Genomic DNA, 21146 nt, shown 5'->3' with positions numbered 1-21146 from the left:
GGCCGCCTCCGGGAGCTGCTCCAGGCTCAGTGGCGTCCCCTAGGGGAGAAGCAGCAGAGTGGGAGTCTTGCTTGGCTACCTTCAAGCCTGACCCCTGATAGGTTACGTGATACTCTTTCATGTGGTGCATCAGCCGGTGACCCATAACCATCCTTGTCTGAACCTGGGGGCTGGATGCCTCCTCATGTTGTATGCTGACAGCTTTCTCTAGGACCAAGGCACTGGCCCTCAGCCAGCCCCCTAGGAAAACTCATGAGCAGGCCTCAGGGTACACTGGCTTGGAGCCTAGCAATGTATTATGTGTTGTTAGAAGTGATGGCTTTTGCTGAATTCACTCAACAAAGGCTGGCCTGATTTGAGGGTAGACAGGGCTGAGTCCTATACTTGGCCAGCTGACATGGAGTAAGTCCTACACACTACATGGGGACCACCAGAAACTCCTAACTTCTTGTGATGGGACACGGCAGGGCCAACATAACCATGCTGGCTCATCAGTTATCAGCTTTGAATGCCCAGCACCAAGCACGCAGGTAGTGCACAGGACACATTCACATTCAAGCAAAATACTCATACATATAAAACAAATTATATATATATATATATATATATATATATATATATATATATATATATATAGCCATTTTGAGACAGGGTTTCTCTGGCTGTCCTGGAACTCACTCTATAGACCAGGTTAGCCTCACAGAGATCCACCTGCTTCTGCTTCCTCAGTGCTGGGATTAAAGGTGTGTACTGCTGTGCCTAGGTTCTAAAAATTTTTTAAAAGATTTATTTAAATGTGTGTGTGTTGTGTATTTGTGTGTGTTGTGTGATGTTTATGGTGTTGGTGCTCCATCTTGGCACAAGGACAGAGTGTTCCAAACTGTCCTCAGCAAGTCCTAAGACCTAGAGGTCAAAGGTGTGGCTACAGTAGGGTGTTTGGCTGTCTTAGTCTAAATAACAACAGACCTGGTCTGAGGTGAGGCTACTCCTGATCCTCAAGGCTAAGGAACAAGAAATTGAATCTAAGGTGTGGTTACAGAACCCTTAGAGTAATTGAGGAAGAAATGTCTGTTCCTTATACATGATACCATGTTCCCCTTTTTGGTTAAGGTATTATAAGCATTTCAGTATTAACTGAATCTGCCCTCCTGATTTTATTCTGTGTCCTCTGTCTTTTCTTTATCGTCTATAACTAGCTTTCCCTTGTCCACACACCCCCACTCAGGTATGAAATTGGGGCCACTCGGCTGGTTCTTATTGCAGCCCCACAAAGACAGCTTCCCACAGCATGGTGTGTGGTGTGTTGTGTGTGTACGTACATGTGTGTGCTTGAGTGCTGGAGAAGACCAGAAGAGGGTCTTGTATCCCCTGCATAGTTGGCTTTGAGCTGTCTGATGTGGCTTCTGGAAACCAGTGTCTGATCCTTTGAAAGAGTAACAAGCACTCACTCCTAAATGCTGATCCATCACTCCAGATCCTAAATCACATTTATTTATTTAAGTGTGTATGTGTGTGTGTGTATGTTGGTGCTTATGTGCCATAGCAAGAGTGTTGATCTCAAAGGACAACTTACACAAATTGGTTCTCTCCTTCCATCATGTGGGTTCCAAGGACTGAATGTACATTGTCAGGTTTGGTAGGAAGTGTCTTTACTCTCTTGTCATCATTCAGGCACTCCTAAATTATTTCTGTCAGGACATTTTTTTTTTAAAAAAATCACAGCTGTGGGGGTCTCTGTAAACATCAGGGCCAAGAGAGTAACAATCTGACTGAGGCCAGAAGGAAATCTAGTTCAACCCAACTCAGTAGCTGGTGTTGGTTTGTAAGACCCTCAGAATGAGGAGTTTCCCAGTTTTGGTTGGTTCCCCCAAGAACTCAATGTCCAGTCCAGTTGCTGCAACACGAAAGAGGCTTTAATGAACAGGAAATGTTTGTGCAAACAGGCTCCCTTAGCACGCAGGCTAGGGAGAAGCCCCATCCCCTGGGCACAGGTGTTTTTAAAGGCAAAACCCACAAGCTTAGGGAGGGGGTGGGACCCTCTGTCCATTGAGTATGTGACCCTTTGAGGCCAGATGGTCTCACTATTAGGGTCAGCAGACCTTAGGGCCTCAGGGTGTGCTAATTAATCTTGTCTGGGCAAACCAGAGTTTCAGCTATCTCTTTGTTTCCTAAGGACCCTATTCACCACCTGCTGACTCACAAGAAAGGAGGGGCAGTGTGAATTCTTAGTATCTTGTTATCTCAGGGCCTTGTGAAGGGAAGTTAGCAAATTCCAAGGAACAGATATTGGTCTGGGTCTAGCTTTCCAGGTTGGTCTGTCCTTCATTTCAAGTGGGGGGTTTCTTTAACTTTACTTTTTTGTCTTCTAGGTTCAAACTTCTAGTCTGACACTGGGCAGTCTACTGTGGGCATATTTAAATCAGTACAGTTTGGGGAAAGGTTTCCTGCTGAAACACAACCCCCTGTACACAAGGAGGCATAATTAGATCAAAACTCTTCTCAAAGTCCATGTCATTACATCCATGGAGATGTATTCTAGAGACAGGTTACATGTTACTTTAAGGGCCTGGGGAGGATCTGGTGATCTGTCGTGTAGATAGCACAATTAACTATTTCTAGTCCTGCTTGTGGGATCCCTCTGCTGGGGGAGCCAGGTATGGCCTATTCCTTCAGGTAGTACAGGGGTCATCTAGGCTATTAGCCACATCCATTCCTAGCCTTCGGGCAGAAGAGGTTATACATCTATGTCTTCTGTTGGAGAGTCAACTGTAAGCATTTTGATGGCTCAGATGGGTGGACAGGATTCTGGAGCCAGAATCCTGAGTGTTACAGCTCAGACAGAAAGGTATTCTGGCACTTGGGAGCCAAGGAATACCACAGGTCACAGTAAGCACAGCAGCTTACAGCCCTGCTTCAGGGAAAGGCTTCTCCAGTGTGTCAGCTCTGCTCTGGCAGGAGAGGGTTTCCCAAGCATAGTTGTTACTTACACTTACTTACATACTTACTTACATATACATATACATATACACATATATACACATATACACACATACATACACATACATACATACATATACATACACACATACACACACACACACACACACACACACACACACACACACACGGAGGGTTTATATAGGGATTCTTAGGGGGCAGAATTTTCCTAGGGAGATTGGTCAGATTTCAATCCTTGAGCTCAGACTGGCTAGATCTCAGGCTTAGGGATTGGTTGGTTTTCTGCACAAGTTTGGGTCAGATTTGGCTCTGGTTTCAGGGCCAAAGTGTGTTTCTTTCACTGGTCCTTTTTAGCCTTTTGGCTCTAACTTTAGGATCAGGGTGTATTTCTTTCACTGGCTCTGATTCTAGAAACAAAGTGTGTTTCTTTGGCACTGGATTCAGGATCAGGGTGCATTTCTTTGATTCTGGTTGCAGGGCCAAATTGTGTTTCTTTGGCTCTGTTCAGTGTGTGTTTCTTTGGTTGGCCCTTTCCCCTTACAGTAGTAAAACAAGGAGACCCCAGCCCTGTCTCCTGGCTTGAACACAGGTCGATGCAAATGCAGAGCTATGTTCCATAACCTTTCGTGACATCACCCTTTTCAAATATTTGCTCCAGCATCTCAGCACCATACACTCACCTCTGCTTTTCTTAAAGGGTTTCTCTGGAGCCTGTCCTGGAACTCGCTCTGTAGACCAGGCTGGCCTCGAACTGACAGAGATCTGCCTGCCTCTGCCTCCCGAGTACTGGGACTAAAGGCGTGTGGCACCACCGCCCAGCTAAAACTTCCTTCTTTAACTAGGTCTGTTTTACCATTCATCTCTTCTGCTACACTGCTTTGACCAGAAGTTATAATTTACATTTCTATTTACATCCTTATTCTCGCATTGCTCTGTTCCCACATAACTCTCTTTCAATGTATACAAACACCTCTCAAGTCTTTCTAAGAGGAGCCAGGTAGTGGTGGCACATGTCTCTAATCCTAGAATTCCTGAGGCAGAGGCAAGTAGATCTGAGTTTGAGGCTAACATGGTCTAGAGTGATTTGCAGGATATCCAGGCTACACAATGAAACTGAAAGGATGAAAATACAGCCTAACTCTCCAATGACCACTAAAAGTTAGAAATGTAGAAAAAGCCCATCAGCATGTATTTAAAAATCACCCTAGCTACATGCAAAGCTCAGGAAAAAAAGAAACATGAAATAGCTTGATCACAATGACCGGTTTCTGGAAATTATTATTATTATTCATAACCACCTAGTTTCTGAAGAATATTGTTATCCACAACAATAGTCTGGGAACTGTTATGGGTCATCTTGTCTACAAAGAAAATTAATAACTAAAAGAGACAGGACTCATGGCAAGAAGGGAAAACTAGAAAGAACAAGTGCCTCTGCCAGTAGATATAAATAACTCCCTGAGTGGAGAGTACATTCTCCCAGCCACTCAAGGACAAGGATACTGAGCCTACTGGTCCTAGAGAAAGAAAATCCCCTAACCTTGCAGGTGCGCCAAACAATCCCGCTTTGTAAAAACTGTGTACTCTATGAAATTTCTGTAACCTAGGAAACCTTATTAACCATTCCAAGTTTTGAACTATCCCATGACCTTGCTTTAGGCCTAGTGAAAATAACAGGCTGGCTTTGAAACTGGCCTTGTTAGCTTTGATGTAAATTCTATAAAAGCTGTCTCAATTCTGCCCTCGAGTTCCTCAGTCCTCTACCCCTGCGTGGCGTATGACTGTGGACCCCAGTGCACTTGGAATAAAAACTCCTCATGCTATTTGCATCAAGACCGTTTCTTGTGAGTGATTTGGGTGTCGCCTTTCCTGAGTGGGAGTGTGAAGGTCCATGCTCTGCAGGTCTTACAAAACCCTGTCTTAAAAACCAAAAAGGAAAAAGTGTAAGGGGAATTTAGGAGATGCCTAAAGGGCTGTTGTTCATGTATTATCTCAGTTTTCGTTTCTTTTTTTATTTTCTTTTTGCAACTCTGAGGGTTGAACCCAGGGTCTTGCCTATACTAAGCAAGTCTTCTACCTCTAATCCCTAGCTCTTTTGGTTGTTGTCCTAGTTTAGTTTATGTTGCTGTGTGTTGGAAATACAAAGGTCCTTGTGCCCACTGATAAGCACTAAGGAAATCAGAAATGTTAAACATGCAGGGTTGATGTAAGGGGAAAGGGCCAACTAGAGAAACATACCCTGAGCAGAGCCAAAGAAACACACTTTGGCCCTGCAACCAGAACCAAATAAATGCACCCTGACCCAGAAACCAGTGCCAAAGAAACACACTTTGTTGCTAGAATCAGAGCCAGTGAAAGAAATACACCCTGGTCCTAAAGTTAGAGCCAAAAGGCTGAAAAGGTCCAGTGAAAGAAACACACTTTGGCCCTGAAACAAAAGCCAAATCTGACCCTAAACCTGTGCAGAAAACCAACCAATCCCTAAGCATGAGATCTAGCTAGTCTGAGTTCAAAGATTGAAATCTGACCAATCCTCACCCTGGAAATCTCCCTAGGAAAATTCTGCCCCCTAAGAATCCCTATATAAATTCTGTGTCAGTTCAGCTTGTGGCTGTTTGGCCTGCCTCTCCTGGATTCTTCCCTCCCAATAAATCTCTTGGATGAGGTTTAGGTGTACAATTCACATGTGCCCTCAACCATACGCATATAAGCATGACACACTGAAATATTCAAACATACACACATACACACACACACCATTTTTTTCCACAGCAAAAACTGTTAGCTGGGTTGTAAAGATGGGTTGGTGGCTAAGACATTCATTTGCTGTTCTTGCAGAGAAGCAGGGTTTGATTTTCAGTATCAGCATGGTAGCTCTCAACCATCTATCTGTCCCTCTAGTTAGAGCACCTGGCACCCTCCTCTTGCTTCCATAGGCACCAAGTCAGTTCAAGTTCTCATACATGCAAGTGAAACACACACACACACACACACACACAAATGGATGAATCTTAAGAAAGAGTGTTAAAATAAAGGGCTTGAGAAATCTGAACAGGAGACCTGGTCTAGGACCCCCATCTAAAAGGTGGGGCATGTTGGAAGTGGGTCCATGAACTCTGTCTATCTGTGTTGGGGCAAGTACCGTGGACTGTGAGGTGTGAAGAGGAAGTACACCTGTGTGTTGACTATTCCCAGAGTAACACTTACTGACATGGCTGGAAAGAAGAGATCTGCAGCTCTTTGCCATCTGGTGAAATCCTTCACAAACCCAGGGATGTTTACCAGTGCCACATTCAGCAGGAAACCAGGTTCCTGGAAACAGAAAGTGTTGTGGATGGGTGTGAGACCTAAGGACCAGAGATTAACAGGATGGGCACTGGCTCTGTTCTTGGAGGAAGTTTCCAACACAATTGCTTTTTCCCAATCTCAATTCTTCCCTTCCTTTTCCTGTCCTTCCCTGTACCTCATTTCCCGTCCCTGTCTTCCCCTATCCTTCCCTCCCCTTCTCTCCCCTCCCCTTCCTCTCCTGTCCTCCCCTACCTTCCCCTCCCCTCCTCTTCTCTGTCCTTCCCTTCCCATCCCCTTTCTTGGGGAATATTGTATGACTTTTCCTGGGAGAGAAAATAACAGATGTCTATTCATCCAAGACAGGACACCAACGACAGACCAAAGAAAAGATTCAGCCCCAGTGTAGTTTAGTGAATTTACTGGGATTATGTCATAGAACATGGGTCACTCAAAGGCAGCTGCATCTCCAAAGTACACCCTAGGTGTGGATGACTCAACCTACAGGCTGCTCTGCCAGCGACATACTTCCCTCTCTTCAGCAATGGCTATAACTGCCTTTATAACCTAAGGGAGGGGCTTTATGTATCTTAACTTTGCAACTCTCTGTGTAGCACCTGCACTACGAACTGTTCCACACATGGGGTGAAGGCCTAGAGATTGAAATAGAGATGAGACAGCGGGTCATTCATTCAATGGCCAAATTGAGGGGAAAGAACGGACTTAAATACTGACTTACAGCATAGTGGAAAAATTACTTGAATTTTAGGCTTAGCTCCTCCCTACGAGGTGTGTTATCAAAACGGGGAAGAGTACCAACAACAGCCTTGGGGCAAGGAGTTCCAGCCAGCAGCTTCAGGCTTGCTCATGGTGCCTCAGGGTCCTACATCTCTGAGCCCTCCCCACCCCCACCACACTCTGTGTGTGTGGCCCTGTGTGCATGTTGAGTCCAGCAGTCAACCTCAGGTGTTATTTCTCAGGAGCCATCTACCTTGTTTATTCCCTTTCTTTCTTTCCTCCCTCCCTCCCACTCTTCTTTCTTCCTTTAAAGATTTATTAACTTTAATTTCATATGCTTGAGTGTTTTGCCTGCTTGGATCTAAGCGCACCACATGCAGGCAGTGCCCATGGAGGCCAGAAGAGCGTGTCCGATCCTCTGGAACTAAAGTTACAGATGACTGAGCTGCTGTGTGGGTGCTAGGAATCCAAGTTCTGTCCTCTGCAATGGCACTAAGTGCTCTTAATTGCTGAACTGCCTCTCCAGCTCTTTACCCTGGTTGGTTTTTTGTTTTGAGACAGAATTTCTCAGTGGAGCCTGGGCCTTGCTGATGAGCCTGGCCTTCAAGCTCCTGTAGTCTGTCTCTGCCTCGCCAGCACTAAGATTACAAGTGCACACCGCCATGCCTGGCTTTTTATACACATGCTGCCACTCAGACTCAGGTCTTCAAGCTTGTACAAGCACCTAATGGACTGAGCTGTTTTCCCAGCTCTTGAGTTTCCTAGTTTCCTTGGCTACTTATAATCCTCCCTGCTTTCTCTAGGAGGGAATACTTCCATTCAGAGGAAACAGCGGTGTTACAGCGGTGGTGACAGTGGGTGAATCCAGGCCTCCCAAAGCTAGGCAAATGCTCTATCACCAGGCTGTATCCTCTGTTATCCCTTTTCATTTTTATTAAGATAGGGTCTCATTCCACCTCCCTGGTGGGCCTTCAACTTGTGATGCTCCTGCCTCACCTCTCAAACAGCAAGGATCACAAACTTGCGCCACCATGCTCAACTCCAACACCATTTCTAGAAATAATTCTTAAGCTTTTATGTACCCTTTATGTGAATCATGAAACTTCAGTCTCTTTTGCAAACACAAGAGTCTATCACATGGTTGACGAAAATATTTACTATCTTGGTCTATCATTTGGTTAGGGATTCCAGCCAGATTTCTGACTATCATCCAGTGAAAGCAGGTGGGTAAAAAGATTTGATTTTTTTTTATTCTCTTGTAAATCAGTCTTTCCTCAGTTCTTCCCTCCCTCCCCATCATCCTCTCTACCTTTCTCAGGGTCTCATGCAGTCCAGGTTGGCCTCTGTTGTAGTTACTGTTCTATTGGGAAGAGACCATGACCAAGACAACTCTAAAAAAGAAAGTGCCTTAGTCAGGGCTACGAGTGCTGTGATGAAACACCATGACCAAAAGTAATTCAGGAAGGAAAGGGTTTATTCAGCTTGCACTTCTGTATCACTGTTTATCACTGAAGGAAGTCAGGGCAGGAGCCTGGAGGCAGGAGCTGGTGCAGGGGCCATGGAGGGAGCTGCTTATGGGTTTGCTCTCTATGGCTTGCTCAGCCTGCCCTATTATAGAACACAGATCCACCATGAGCTGGGTATCCCCCCATGAATCACTAATTATGAAAATGGAACATTTTCTCGATTAAGATTCTTTCCTCTGATGACTCTAGCTTGTGTCGAGTTGAAAGTGTTTAACTGAGGTCTTACAGTTTCAGAGGATTCATGCATGCTCATCATGGTGGCAGGCCGGCAGGCATGATACTGGGACAGCATCTGAAAGTGTTACTATTGAAGCCTCAAAGCCCACCCCCAGTGACACATCTCCTCTAACAAGGCCACTCCTCCTAATCCTTCTCAGATAGAGCTACCAACTGGAGACCAAACATGCAGCTATATGAGCCTAGGGGCCATTCTCATCCAAGCCACCACAGTGTCAAACTCAGTATTGTAGCCTACGATGACTCTGGGTGATATGATTCACTTGTCCCCATTCCCCGAGTACTGGCATTGCAGGTATGTACTATCCACCACACCTGGTTTATGCAATCCTTGGATCAAACACAGAGCTTCATGCATCCTAGGCAGGCATTCTACCAGTTGAGCCATAACCTAAGCTCTTGTTTTCCTGTTTTTTTAAATTTCAAAAGCATTGGTGAACAGATTGCACACAGGATGGAAATGGTTGTAGAAATTTTAATGTTGGGTAAGATAGGGTCCAAGACTAGTGTTCTTAAGTCTGAAGCATAAGGTTATTTTACCCTGATTAAAGCCACACTGCAGCTGGCGATGTAATCACTGTGCATGGTTTTTATTTCAGTACAGCGTTTGGGATGTTTGGAAGGCCAGTGAGCCTTTCTAGGGGTAATGCCTTCTTGGAAAGAGTTGCTTAGAGACTGAGTAGCCAACAGGATAGAAACTTCTGGAGAAGTGGAGAAGACAAATACCACAGGAGTCCAAAAGGGTGTCTCTATGCCTCCTGCTCCAGGTCAATGCTGGCAAGCCCTTCTGTCTACACAATTTCTGACAAGTGCCCTGGAGCCAAAGAGCCAGCATGGCTGCCCTCTGGTGGACAGTGATGGACATGAAGGCGCCTGCTCTTTGTGGTCACATAGCAGGGACATTTTAGGTTTTCCTGGTGACTTTTGCACCCTGGTTGGAACATGAATAGCTGATGAGGCTGAATGAGGAGGACCCTGGGAATCAGCTCAGGTCCACCTGTTCACTTCTATCTCCTGGGGGCCTTGGACACTGCAATAGAACATAAGATGGAATTCCCTGGCTTTGCCCCTGCTGACTTGATCACATCCTTTACCCCAGAATCTTAGCTCAGTTCAAGTGCTGTGGGATGTGATCAGAACAGCTTCTGGGGAGCCTGGGGTGCATCCTGTGGTTGGTGCAGTGCCAGGCACACTATGCTCTGATCCCGCATCAACGAAGATGAGGGCTGCTGATGCTGAGATTCCTGGACCGGACCGATCAGGAGGGGGAAGGCCAGAGAACTCCAGAGCATGCAGCATGTGCGGAGGCCTGGGTCTCTGTGCCAGGAACAGTAGAGGTGTTATGCCTCTCTCAAGGCTGCAGGGTAGGTGTGGAGGGTGAGCCCCACCCAGGGTGAGCCCAGAAACCACACAAGAGCTGCAGTCACCTTCCTCCTTCCTGGAGTGTCTGGAAGCCTCTGGCCTCCAGCAAGTGTATCATGGAGCTGGCCCGGCCTGCAATCTTCGTTATCTTCTTTCCTGGAGCCATTCTGGGGAGCGAGAACCTCATAACCAATTCCTACAGCCTGTCTTCTACAATAGACAGTGGTAGCACTAACCTGGGATCAGGTAAGATGGGTGGGTGGGGAACAGTAGCTTCAGGAAGACACATGGAATGTACATTTTGTTGCCAGGTGTTTTTTTGTTTGTTTGCTTGTTTTTATTTTATTTTTTAGTTTTATCTGTTTCTTTTAGCTTTGAGACCAGGTCTCACTGTAGCCCAGACTGGCTTCTACTTTATTATGTAGATGAAATTAGCCTTCTGATTTTGATCCTCCTGCCTCAGCACTCAAGTCCTGGAAATACAGGAAGGAGCCAGTAGGGGCATAGGTTTAGAGACAGAGCAGAAAACTATCTGACCCTGGCTCCTCGTGATCTTATATGAGGCAGATGCTGTTAGGGGCCTGGCATGGGGGACATCCTCTGGCCCATACTGGTCAAGTCCCAGGGGCTGTGACAAGTAAGCCAGGTTTGAGGTACACAGGAGGGCAAAGTAGCCCTGTGTCACTCAATTTTACTGATTCTTTGCAGTGTGCGGACGTCCCAGGGCTTCAGGCCGCATCGTGTTGGGACAGGATGCCCAGCCAGGCCAGTGGCCTTGGCAGGTCAGCGTGAGGGAGAATGGAGAGCACGTGTGTGGAGGCTCCCTGATTGCTGAGGACTGGGTGTTGACTGCTGCCCACTGCTTCAGCCAGTGAGTGTCTTCCTAAGGGTCATGTGGGTTGGTGCCGGCTGGACTTCCCTACATTCCTTCCAGATGCTCTCATTTCTTCATCTAGACCATAACCTCTGTCTGCTATGACAGGCCATAAGGCAGGGCCATGCTTCTTTTGTATTGAAATTACCTGTCTCTAGGCTGGCTCTGTCACCTGTCTTGGGTGGAGAGGATGGCTCAGAGGGTAGGAGGACTTGTTATACAAGCAAGAGGACCTGAGTTCAAATTGCCTGCCCCAACTCTTGTAAAAAGCCAGGTGTGACCAGTACTGGGGGTGTATGTGGAGACAGGAGGATCTCAGGGGATTGCTGAGCTCCAGTGTAGCTCTAGGTTCTGTGAGAAACATGATCTGAAGGTCAAGAATAGCAGAGATAGAACAGAGCATCTGATATCATTCTCTGCTTTCTGTACATGCACAGGAGTGTGCACACACACCAACACACACACACACACCGACACACACACACCGACACACACACACCGACACACACACACACCGACACACACACACACACACCAACACACAGACACACACCAACACACAGACACACATACCAACACACAGACACACACCAAAACAAGACACACACACACCAACACAAGACATACACACACACACACACACACACACACCAACACAGAATCAACAGCTCCTGAAAACAGCCTTCAAGAACCCAAGGTCTTTGTGTAAGTATATGTGCATATGTGAAGTATTTCTTCATGTGTGCATGCGAATGTGGGCAGACATGTCACAATGAGTATTTGAAGGTCAAAGGGCAACCTCAGGTCAGTCCTTGCCTTTCACCTTGCTTTTTGAGGCAGGGTCTCTCTTTTTGTCCACTGCTGTGTACACCTAGTCAGCAAGCTTTTATTAATGCCCCTGTCTTCACCTCCCACCTCTCCACAGGGGCAAGCTGGGATTGAGATGTGAATACTACTGGGCCTGACTTTTATATGGGTTGTGGGGATCCAAACTCAAGTCTTTATGTTTGTATCATCTTCCTAGCACTTCAAGAATCCAAAGTTTTGGATATACTGCTCAATGGCCAGATGGCCTTTTAATGGGTAACTTGACTTTGCATGGAGGAAATGGCAGTAAACTTATGGGTAATCATGACCATTAATGGTGGCTATTAAAAGGGTGTGTTTGGCATAGCTTCTGTGTGCTTAGCTCTCAGAAAAGCCCAGTGGCAATATTGGAAGCCTCCACATAAAGATTGTCTTTCATTTTCACCCATTGTCCTTCCCATTCTCCCCAGGGACCAGCCCCTGTCTGCCTACACAGTACTGCTGGGTACCATCTCCTCCTACCCTGAGCCCAGTGAGCCCAGTGAGCTGAGAACTGTGGCCCAGTTTCTCAAGCACCCAAGCTATTCAGCAAATGAGCACAGTAGTGGAGACATTGCCCTGGTGCAGATGGCTTCATCCATCTCCTTCGGTGACTACATCCTTCCAGTCTGCCTCCCGAAACCTGGAGACCCCTTGCTCCCTGACACCCAGTGTTGGGTCACTGGCTGGGGACACATAGCCACAAATCAACGTAAGAATGTTTGGAGCTGGTGTTAGGGCAGGGGGAGAGTGGAAATGTGTGTTCAGCAAGGGCCAGTCTTGACACCTTCCCTAGGGCCAGCCCCCACCCTCAGACACAACCCATATGGAGTCTATGCAAAGAATGTCTACCACAGAGGGTGCATTAAAATACTGCCACACTAGTTCATCACCAGGTGACTGTTGCCAAACCCCAGAAGGATAGTGTTACAGCCAGCAATAGGCTGAGGGATGCTGATCCAGCTTGCATTACAACCTTCTTGCTGCCTTTGCTGTCAAGGCCCTTGTGGACAGTGCTTGCCAGGGGCTCGGTTTTGACTGGGCAGTCTTCACTATCTGATGGGGTCCTGGTTCTTCCTCTTGTCAATGAGCTCTCCAGAGTGCTAACCTGGTGGGGTTAATGCCAGAGGTCCACAGCAAGGTGCTTTCTCAGGCAGTTTCCAACTGTCATCAGCATGGTCCTCATCCCTGTCATCATATTTGTGACCTTGTCTTGTCCTGAGGCTGATGATAAATCAGATAGGTGTTCACTCTCAGTTCAGGAGCCCAGAAGCCTGAAATGAAGGTATTGTCTGGGCCTTAGCCCTTTCAGGGTTCTAGCGAGGCCCCTCTTTGGCTGTCACCCCTGTCAGCACTGGGTGGTTCTTGGCTCTTAGCTGCATCACTCCAGTCTTGGCCTTGGAGTTCACATAGACTGCCACTGCCATGTGTCTGCCCAGGTCCTCTCTCTCTGTGTCTGTTACAAGCCTCTCATCTTGATCAACTGTGGTACCATCTTAGCCAGTCACATCTGCAAGTCTCCTGCTTGATGACAAAGTTACATTCTGAAGTTTTTGGGTAGATATGAATTTGGGGCCACATTAATTAACCCAATCGGCACCTAAGTCACCTTTGACTTGATGATATTCGGAGTGTTGAGCCGAGTAGGGTCATGTGATGGGTGTGACCTGACCACAGGCCAGTGTTCTGAAGTCAGCTATAGGCCCTTGCTTATTGTCCTGTGCCTTCTCCCTGCGTGCATCCCATTCTGTTGTCCTGACACTGGAAGAGAAGCTGAGACCCACAGAGCCATCATATGTCTGTGTGTGCCCAGCTCTGGGAGGAAGAGCAAAGATCTCCCCAGTTTGTGATTCTGAGGACAAATCTATGTCCTCATTCTGGGATGCCACCTCTGCAAAGCTTTCAGGGTTTCATTGGGGGAAACAAGGCCCTGAAGAAGCAGAAGCCACAGGGTTCATTTAAACATGCTGAGCTGGGGGAGATGAAGTGTCCCCTTCCCCTAACTCTGCTCTCTCCCAACTCTAGCTCTCCCACCACCTTTTGCCCTGAAGGAGTTGCAGGTGCCTCTTATTGATGCTCAAACCTGCAATGCCTACTACCAGGAGAACTCTGTTTCCAGCATGGAGCCCGTCATCTTTGAAGACATGCTGTGTGCTGGCTTCGAGGAAGGCAAAAAGGATGCCTGTAATGTGAGTGAGTCACGTCCAGGCAGTGCCACCTCACCAGTAACCCCAGTGGGCAGGGTGTTCCTCTCCCCATCACACTAAGAACCTTCCAGAAGGGCTGGGCATCTTAAAAACAACAGTACCAGGACCATCACCAACACACACACAAATACGAATGCACACATGACAGAGAGAGAGAGAGAGGGAGAGAGAGAGAGAGAGAGAGCTCAAGAAGAAATCTTAGATGCTGTCTCCCTTTCAAATATCATATAATATAAACAAAGGGCTGGGAAGGTGGTCCACTGCTGCATCACAAGCACAAAGAACTGAATTTGAATCCTCAGCACCCATGTATTAAAAGAAAAATAAAAAGCCAGGTGTGATAGCACAAGTCTATAATCCCATCACCGGGGGCGGGGTCCAGGGTCAGAGATAGGCAGGTTCCAGGAGCTCACTGGCCAGCCAGTCTAAGCAAAATGCATGTTCCTAAGTTCAGTCAGAGACCTTGTCTTAAAAAGTAAGGTGGAGAGTGATGAAGGGCATCCAGTGTTGACCTCTGGTCTCTAAGGGCACACACAGGAAGGAATGCACCCCTCCCCCCACGTGCCTCACCTTCTGTCAAATAAAATAAAATAAATACCATCAGAATGCTGGGGGGTGGGGTAGAATGTTTACCAAACTTTGAAAGGCCTTGGACTCCACCCTCAGTAGAGAAATGGAGGAAGGGGTGGAGAGAGAGAGAGAGAAGAGGAAAGAGGAGAGACAGAGAGAGATAAAGAGAGAGAGAGATTTGATAACAATAAAAGCCTTTGACTGTATTTTCACGAGGAACAAGCCACATTCAAGTTTGCTTGGTTTTATCTTGTGTCGTTTGTTCTTCTACACACCCTGACTGCCAAATACCTCTTAATTGTTTCTTCAAAGAGATGTTCTAGATCAAACCAAACAAACCGAGCAAGCAGCACCATCAGAAGCCCTGACATGGCCCCTGCTCTCAGCTCTGAACATACAGCTGTGGCACATAGTTCATATTTTATTTAGAGAAAGGCTGTGTCTGCTAGGGATTCCACTCTCCTTCAGTTCTCAGATCACCCATCCCTGAGCCCTTCTAGAAACTTCCAATTCATTGATCCTATATACTGTATTGAAGAGTCAGGTGGACTGGGTTGGAGAGCTTCAATTTCCTACCAGTATAATAAAGACAACAGGCTCAAGCACCCCTAACACCTTTGGATCCCTTCTTTCTCTGCAGGGTGACTCCGGAGGTCCCCTGGTCTGTGACATTAATAGTGTCTGGATCCAGGCAGGGGTGGTGAGCTGGGGATCCGACTGTGCTCTGTCCAAGAGACCAGGTGTGTACACCAATGTCAGCGTCTACACCTCATGGATTGAGAACACAATGTGGAACTCAGCCCTAGAAGTAAAGAGTTTCTCTCCAAGCCTTGCAGGGACCTCAGTCTCTGACCTGTTCCTGGCATCCCTGGCTAGCTGCTTCCTCTTCCTGGGACCCTAACCTGCAATCTCATTATCCCAGCCCCTATATTTGGAACTTCTGCCCTCTCTCTGCTCCTAGTCTAGAGGTTCTTCTTTCAGGACCCCCTTCTAGTGTCCTCCTTGCATAGCTACCTGCAGACAAGCACCCCATCTGTGCTCTGCATTCTAGGGACCCTCTCCTCACCCCCACAGAAACCTCCTAACTTCCACATCATTAAGACCCTTGAGACCATCAGTTAAGCTCTGGTTTTCTGGCCCCCTTTGGCCCCGAGCTGCCTCTCACTCCCTGGAGCGGGGTGTCTGTGGATTTTCAGGAGTAGAGGCACAGGAATCTTTCTTGCCTCTCACTCCAGGGTGGAGCACAGAGTACAGCCACCTTTCAGGGTATCCTTTGGTGGCTTCTGTGACTGGGCTGGTCACTCTATAGTGAGGCCATATCTGAAGCAATAAAGACTGGACGCAGCAGGACACATTTTCCCAGCGTGTGGTTCCTCCTATGCTCATGAGCTTCTGTTTCCGTAGGCACCCAGAGGATGCCCCTACATGCCTACATGTACAAACCCCTTCCACATAGTGTCATCAAATTCTTGGCATTCCTGTGTGCACATTGTCCTTAGCCCCATCACTCAGAAGCAGGACAAATAAGGGTTGGAAACTCAAGCTTCTCTAGTTCCTTGGTTCAGCATCCTTGCCTCTAGGAATGGCAGAGCAGCACTTCCTGAAGAGTTTGAGACCATTGGTAAGATTGGGATAACATCAGAGTCATAAGTTAGGCATGGGATGACTTCCAGAGTCATAGGTAGGTATCAGGTAAACCCTAGAGGTCATTGGTAGAATTTCAGTGAATCTCTGCATTACTGGCAGGTGTAAGACCCAATCTCCAGGCTATGGGCAGGGATGGTGATGGGTCAGGCTGGCTGTCAGCTCCAGAGGCATTCACAGGACCCCTGGGCCTAGTGACAGCCTACCTACAAGGATTGCAGTGTTGATGGAGATGGGGTGGGGCTGGCTAGTCCCAAAGGCACAGCCAGCCCCAGTGAGGTAAGTGGCTCATGTCTGTTTCCAGATTAATTATCTATTCAGTCAGCTGTCACTATGACCATGGCATGGTTCCCACGTTCCTGAGTCTCTTCTACCTGTCACATATGAGGTGCTCTCCCCAAACTCTGTGCTTACTGGCTGGGGTACACCAGGGAGGAGTGTGGCCCACTCTCTTCTCATGTGAAACTTTCTCATGCAGTGCTCAGCTGGGACATGACTACCCACTGTCACTGTCCAGTTTCTCAGGAGCCCAGTAGGATGGCAGCCTAATGAAACAGAGTAAGGGGTGAAGGGAAGAAAGTGCTAATCCCCTCAGAAGGACCTGGGGTTGGCTAAGGCTGTTCTGATCATTGCAGATTCTGTCTCAGGCTTCCAAAGAACTCACACTCTCTGTGGGCAGCTGAAGGAGTTCAGGCAGGGCCACTCTGAGGCAGGTTAGCTCATTTGATCTGATCCCTTAGCCAAAGCCCCTTGGTCCTAGGGACTCTGATAGCCTGTATCTTTCCTCTTCCATATTCCCAGTTCTTTCCTCCACCATCAATCCTTCAACTCAGCAGATATTCATTCTGCAAGTACATTCCACATGGCACTCACCAGGGGAGATCTTCCTTGCTCTTCAGTTCAGGGAAGTAGGGTAGATGGTTTATAAGGGTCTCTAGGATTCATTTTTGTTAAGATTAGGGTAAGTTGTCCTCAGACCTACACACACGCACACAAGCACACACAGACACACTAAACAAAAATGCTTTGGCAGCCTGAATAGCCAGGTTGGGACCTGTGGCCTGAGCAACCCCTTGGGCTGCAGTCAGGATTGTCACCCATTCTCCCAAGGGAATAGCTGGCACTGTGCCTGGGTGGTGAGCTATGCTTTATTGTGCTATCAGGGGCCACAAAGAGACTGGTTGAGATGCTAATGCTAGGGTGTTAATGGACAAAAAATTTCTTGGGAAAGTTCTGATCTTTTCCTACCCAATGGATGGTCCCCTAACCTGTTGCCTTGGGACCCATTCTGCCCTTGAGTGTCTTGGCCAGTTCCTATGCCCACTGGCCCTTTCTTGGTAGTAGGGACTGAACACAAGCATGTGAGGTTAAAGAGATCATGGCTGTTGTTGCCACATCAGTATCTCTTGGGGGGTCACTATTTGGGAATGCTACCTAAAATGCCTCTTGGTAGGATCCCTGGCTGATTGCTCCTGCCTTGCCACCAGGCTTAAGGCTCAGGACTCCCAGGAAGTAGATACCCTTGACAGTGGAAATGCATCCACTGGAGGGAGCCCCCTGAAAGCAGTGCTGGAGAATTCACCACTCTCCCATCCCCACTATCTCCTGGAGGAGGCGGGGCTCAAGATACATACAGGACCCTAAACAGGGACAGACCCAGTGACCATTAATCCTTTCTATTTATTTCTTGAGACTCTATCATGTAGCTCTGGATGTTCTGGAACTTACTATGTAGAACCAGGGTAGTCTTGAACTCGCAGAGATCCACTTGCCTCTGTTGGGATTAAAAGTGTGTGCCATCACACCCTGTCAATGATGGTTAATCTCAACATTTACCTTGGCAGCCTTGAGAACCATCTAGATTATAGATAGTAAATATTTTTCTGGATGTGTCTTTGAGGGTGTCTTCAGAGATAATTTGATCTCCAGGGTTTTGACTTAAGGAATGAAGCAATTCCTTGGTAGATTTATAACCTGATGGCACTATTAGGAGATGGTAAAATAGATGTGATGATTTGAGTGAGAATAGCCTTTATAGGCTTATATATTTGAGCACTTGGGACTTGCCCCCTCCCCCTTGTTTCGTTCCCACCATTCACCTCCATCTCCATCTCCATCTCCAGGGGATCTAATGCTTCCAGACTCTAAGGGTAGGTACACACATACCCCAGCCTCCTTGCCCCTATATACATCATTTTGCAAAATCTTTTTTGGAGACTGGAGAGTCTCCAGTAGCTAAGAGTACCTGCTCTTGCAGAAGAACTGGGTTCATATCCCAGTAACCACATGGCAGTTCACAGCTACTTGCAATGCCAGTTCTGGGGATCTGATGCCCCCTTCCGGTCTCCACTAGTTCCATCTATACATGTGTTGGATTTATATGCACGCAGGCAAAACATCCACACAAAATTCAATTTAAAATCTTTTTATTCTCACTCACCAGAAGGCCCGGAGCTGGTGTTTCAGGGAGTTATGAGCTCTCTAGCATGAGTTCTGGGAGCTGGATTTAGGTCTTCTGGAAGAGAATATGTGCTATTAACCACTGAACTATCTCCCAGTGGAGGAGAGGGAAGAAGAGCTGTAAGCAGAGCAAGATGGAAAGATGACATCACACATTTTCATTCATGTGGACTCTTCATTTGAATACTCTACTCTTTTTTAAATTAAAGATGTGTATGTAGGGGCTGGGGAGATGGCTCAGTGGTTAAGAGCACTGGCTGCTCTTCCAGAGGATCAAAGTTCAATTCCCAGCACACACATGGCAGTTCACAACCGTCTGTAACTCCAGTTCCAGGGGATCTGACATCCTCACACCAGTGCACATAAAATAAAGTTAAATAAATTATTAAAAACAAATAAATATTTAACAAAAAAATGTGTGTGTAAGAGCCTTTTGCCTTAGCAAGGTGTGATAGTGCATGTCTTCAATCCCAGCACTCAAGAGGCAGAGGCAGGCAGATCTCTATGAGTTCAAGGCCAGGCTGGTGTACGAGCAAGTTCCAGGACAGCCGGGACTACACAGAGAAATCCTGACTCAAAAAAACAAAACAAAAAGTCTTTGCATGTATGTGGGTATATATGTATGTATGTGCACCACATGGATCAGAGATCAGATCTCCTGGATTTAGCTATGTTTGTGAGCTTCCAAGCTGTGGCAAAAGCAGCAAATACTCTCACCTGCCAAGCCTTCTCTGCCCCCCCCCCCCACTTCTTTGGGGAATGTTATTTGGAAGGAGAGCAGTGGCAAGGGGACAGGAGAGAAAAATGAGGGTAAATATGAACCAAGAATAATGACACGCACAGGATAGAAATGTCCACACAACCCCTTGTCTTGCATATTAGTGAATTCCCAGCAGCAAGACACTGGATCAACAGAGGCATCTGCCAATGGACAAATGGATAAAGAAAAATGTGGTGCCGATTATTCAGCCAGAAATAGAACAAGGCCCTGCAGTTTACAGCAATAAGGATGAGACTACAGGACACTGTGTAAGTGCATTAAATCAGAAACAGAAAAAATACAAGAGCTCCGCTAGGAAGTCCCAGCACTTGGGAGGCAGGGACAAGAGGATCTCTGTGAGACTGAGGCAAGCCTGGTCTACAGAGCTAGTTCCAGAACTACAGGACTACACAGAGAAACCCTGTCTCAAAAAACAAAAACCAACTAAACAAACAAAAAATCCTAAGGGCTGCACATGTAGCTCACTATTAAATGCCTTCCCTAGTGTGTGCAAAGTCCTGAGGTCCATCCTATTGCAATAAAACAAACCCACCTTACAAATCCTAAACAAAAATGAAACACCATAAAAAGTTGATCTCAAAGTACAGAAGAAAATAGTGGCAGTAGGTGTGGAGAGAAGGGTGAATGATAGGGGACTGGGGTAGAAAGAGTAATTTCTGAAGTGCCATAACATGGTGAGGAAATTATGGGTGACGGCAATTATTTAAGAATAGTGAAGAACATTTTCAATATTTCCAACACAAATAAATGATGAATTTTGATGGTGTAGATTTGCCATTTATCCTAATCTGATGTTGCACATTTTGTATATGTATTGAAATATCATACTAGCTAGGCATGGTACTACATGCTTTTAATCCCACAGTCAGGTGGCAAGGCAGGCAGATCTCTGTGAGTTCCAGATCACATCACAAGTTCCAGGATACAGAAAGACCCTTTCTCAACACACACACACACACACACACACCAAAATAAAAAATGAATGAGAGAGAAATACAACACTGCACTCCATAAATATGCATAATTATGCAAATTAAAAACAGGGCATTGAGGCTTGGAGAGATGGCTTAGCAGTTAAGAGCCCTTGCCGCTCTGGCAGAGCACCTAGATTTGGCTCCCAGCACCCACATGCTAGTTCACAACCATTTGTAAGTCCAGTTTCAGGGATTCCAATGCCCTCTTCTGACTTCCACAGGCACCAGACATGCACATGGTATACATACATACATGAAGGTGAAACACTCACACACATAATACATTTTAAAAGAGGGTGGTGATGGTGTGGAAGAGATGACTAAATGGGTAGGAGCACTTGTTTGTTCTTCTAGAGCACCCAATTCACATCTGGCTCATAGCTCCTGGAACTCCAGCTCCAGGGGATCTGACACCTAGTTCTTGCCTCCCTGATACTACACATGAGTGGTACACACACAGAGACACTCACAATTGTTTTTAAAGAATCATTTATTTTTATGTGCATTGATGTTTTATCTGCATGTATGTCTGTGTAAAGATACCAGATCCCCTAGAACTGGAGTTACAGACAGCTGTGAGCTGCCACATGGGTGCTAGGAATTGAACTTTGTTCCTCTGGAAAAGCAGACGGTGCTCTTAAGCATTCTCTTCAGCCCCACAAACTTTGTGTGTGTGTGTGTGTG

General features: G+C 46.7%; 1 protein-coding gene across 1 annotated transcript in view; it reads left to right on the top strand.

The window, feature by feature from the left end:
- Positions 1 to 10222: 10222 nt before the first annotated feature.
- Positions 10223 to 21146, top strand: part of LOC127218760 (transmembrane protease serine 9) — a 17145-nt gene continuing 6221 nt past the window's right edge. The window contains exons 1-5 of the mRNA XM_051179745.1: positions 10223 to 10352; positions 10815 to 10977; positions 12258 to 12538; positions 13852 to 14015; positions 15244 to 15474. Of these exons, the coding sequence (XP_051035702.1) occupies positions 10223 to 10352; positions 10815 to 10977; positions 12258 to 12538; positions 13852 to 14015; positions 15244 to 15474 (969 nt within the window). The remainder of the gene's footprint in view (positions 10353 to 10814; positions 10978 to 12257; positions 12539 to 13851; positions 14016 to 15243; positions 15475 to 21146) is intronic.

Source organism: Phodopus roborovskii, unplaced genomic scaffold (assembly GCF_943737965.1).
Source record: "Phodopus roborovskii unplaced genomic scaffold, PHOROB, whole genome shotgun sequence".
NCBI lineage: Eukaryota > Metazoa > Chordata > Mammalia > Rodentia > Cricetidae > Phodopus > Phodopus roborovskii.
Note: the sequence above shows the minus strand (reverse complement) of the source record. Positions and strands in the feature narration are given on the sequence as shown.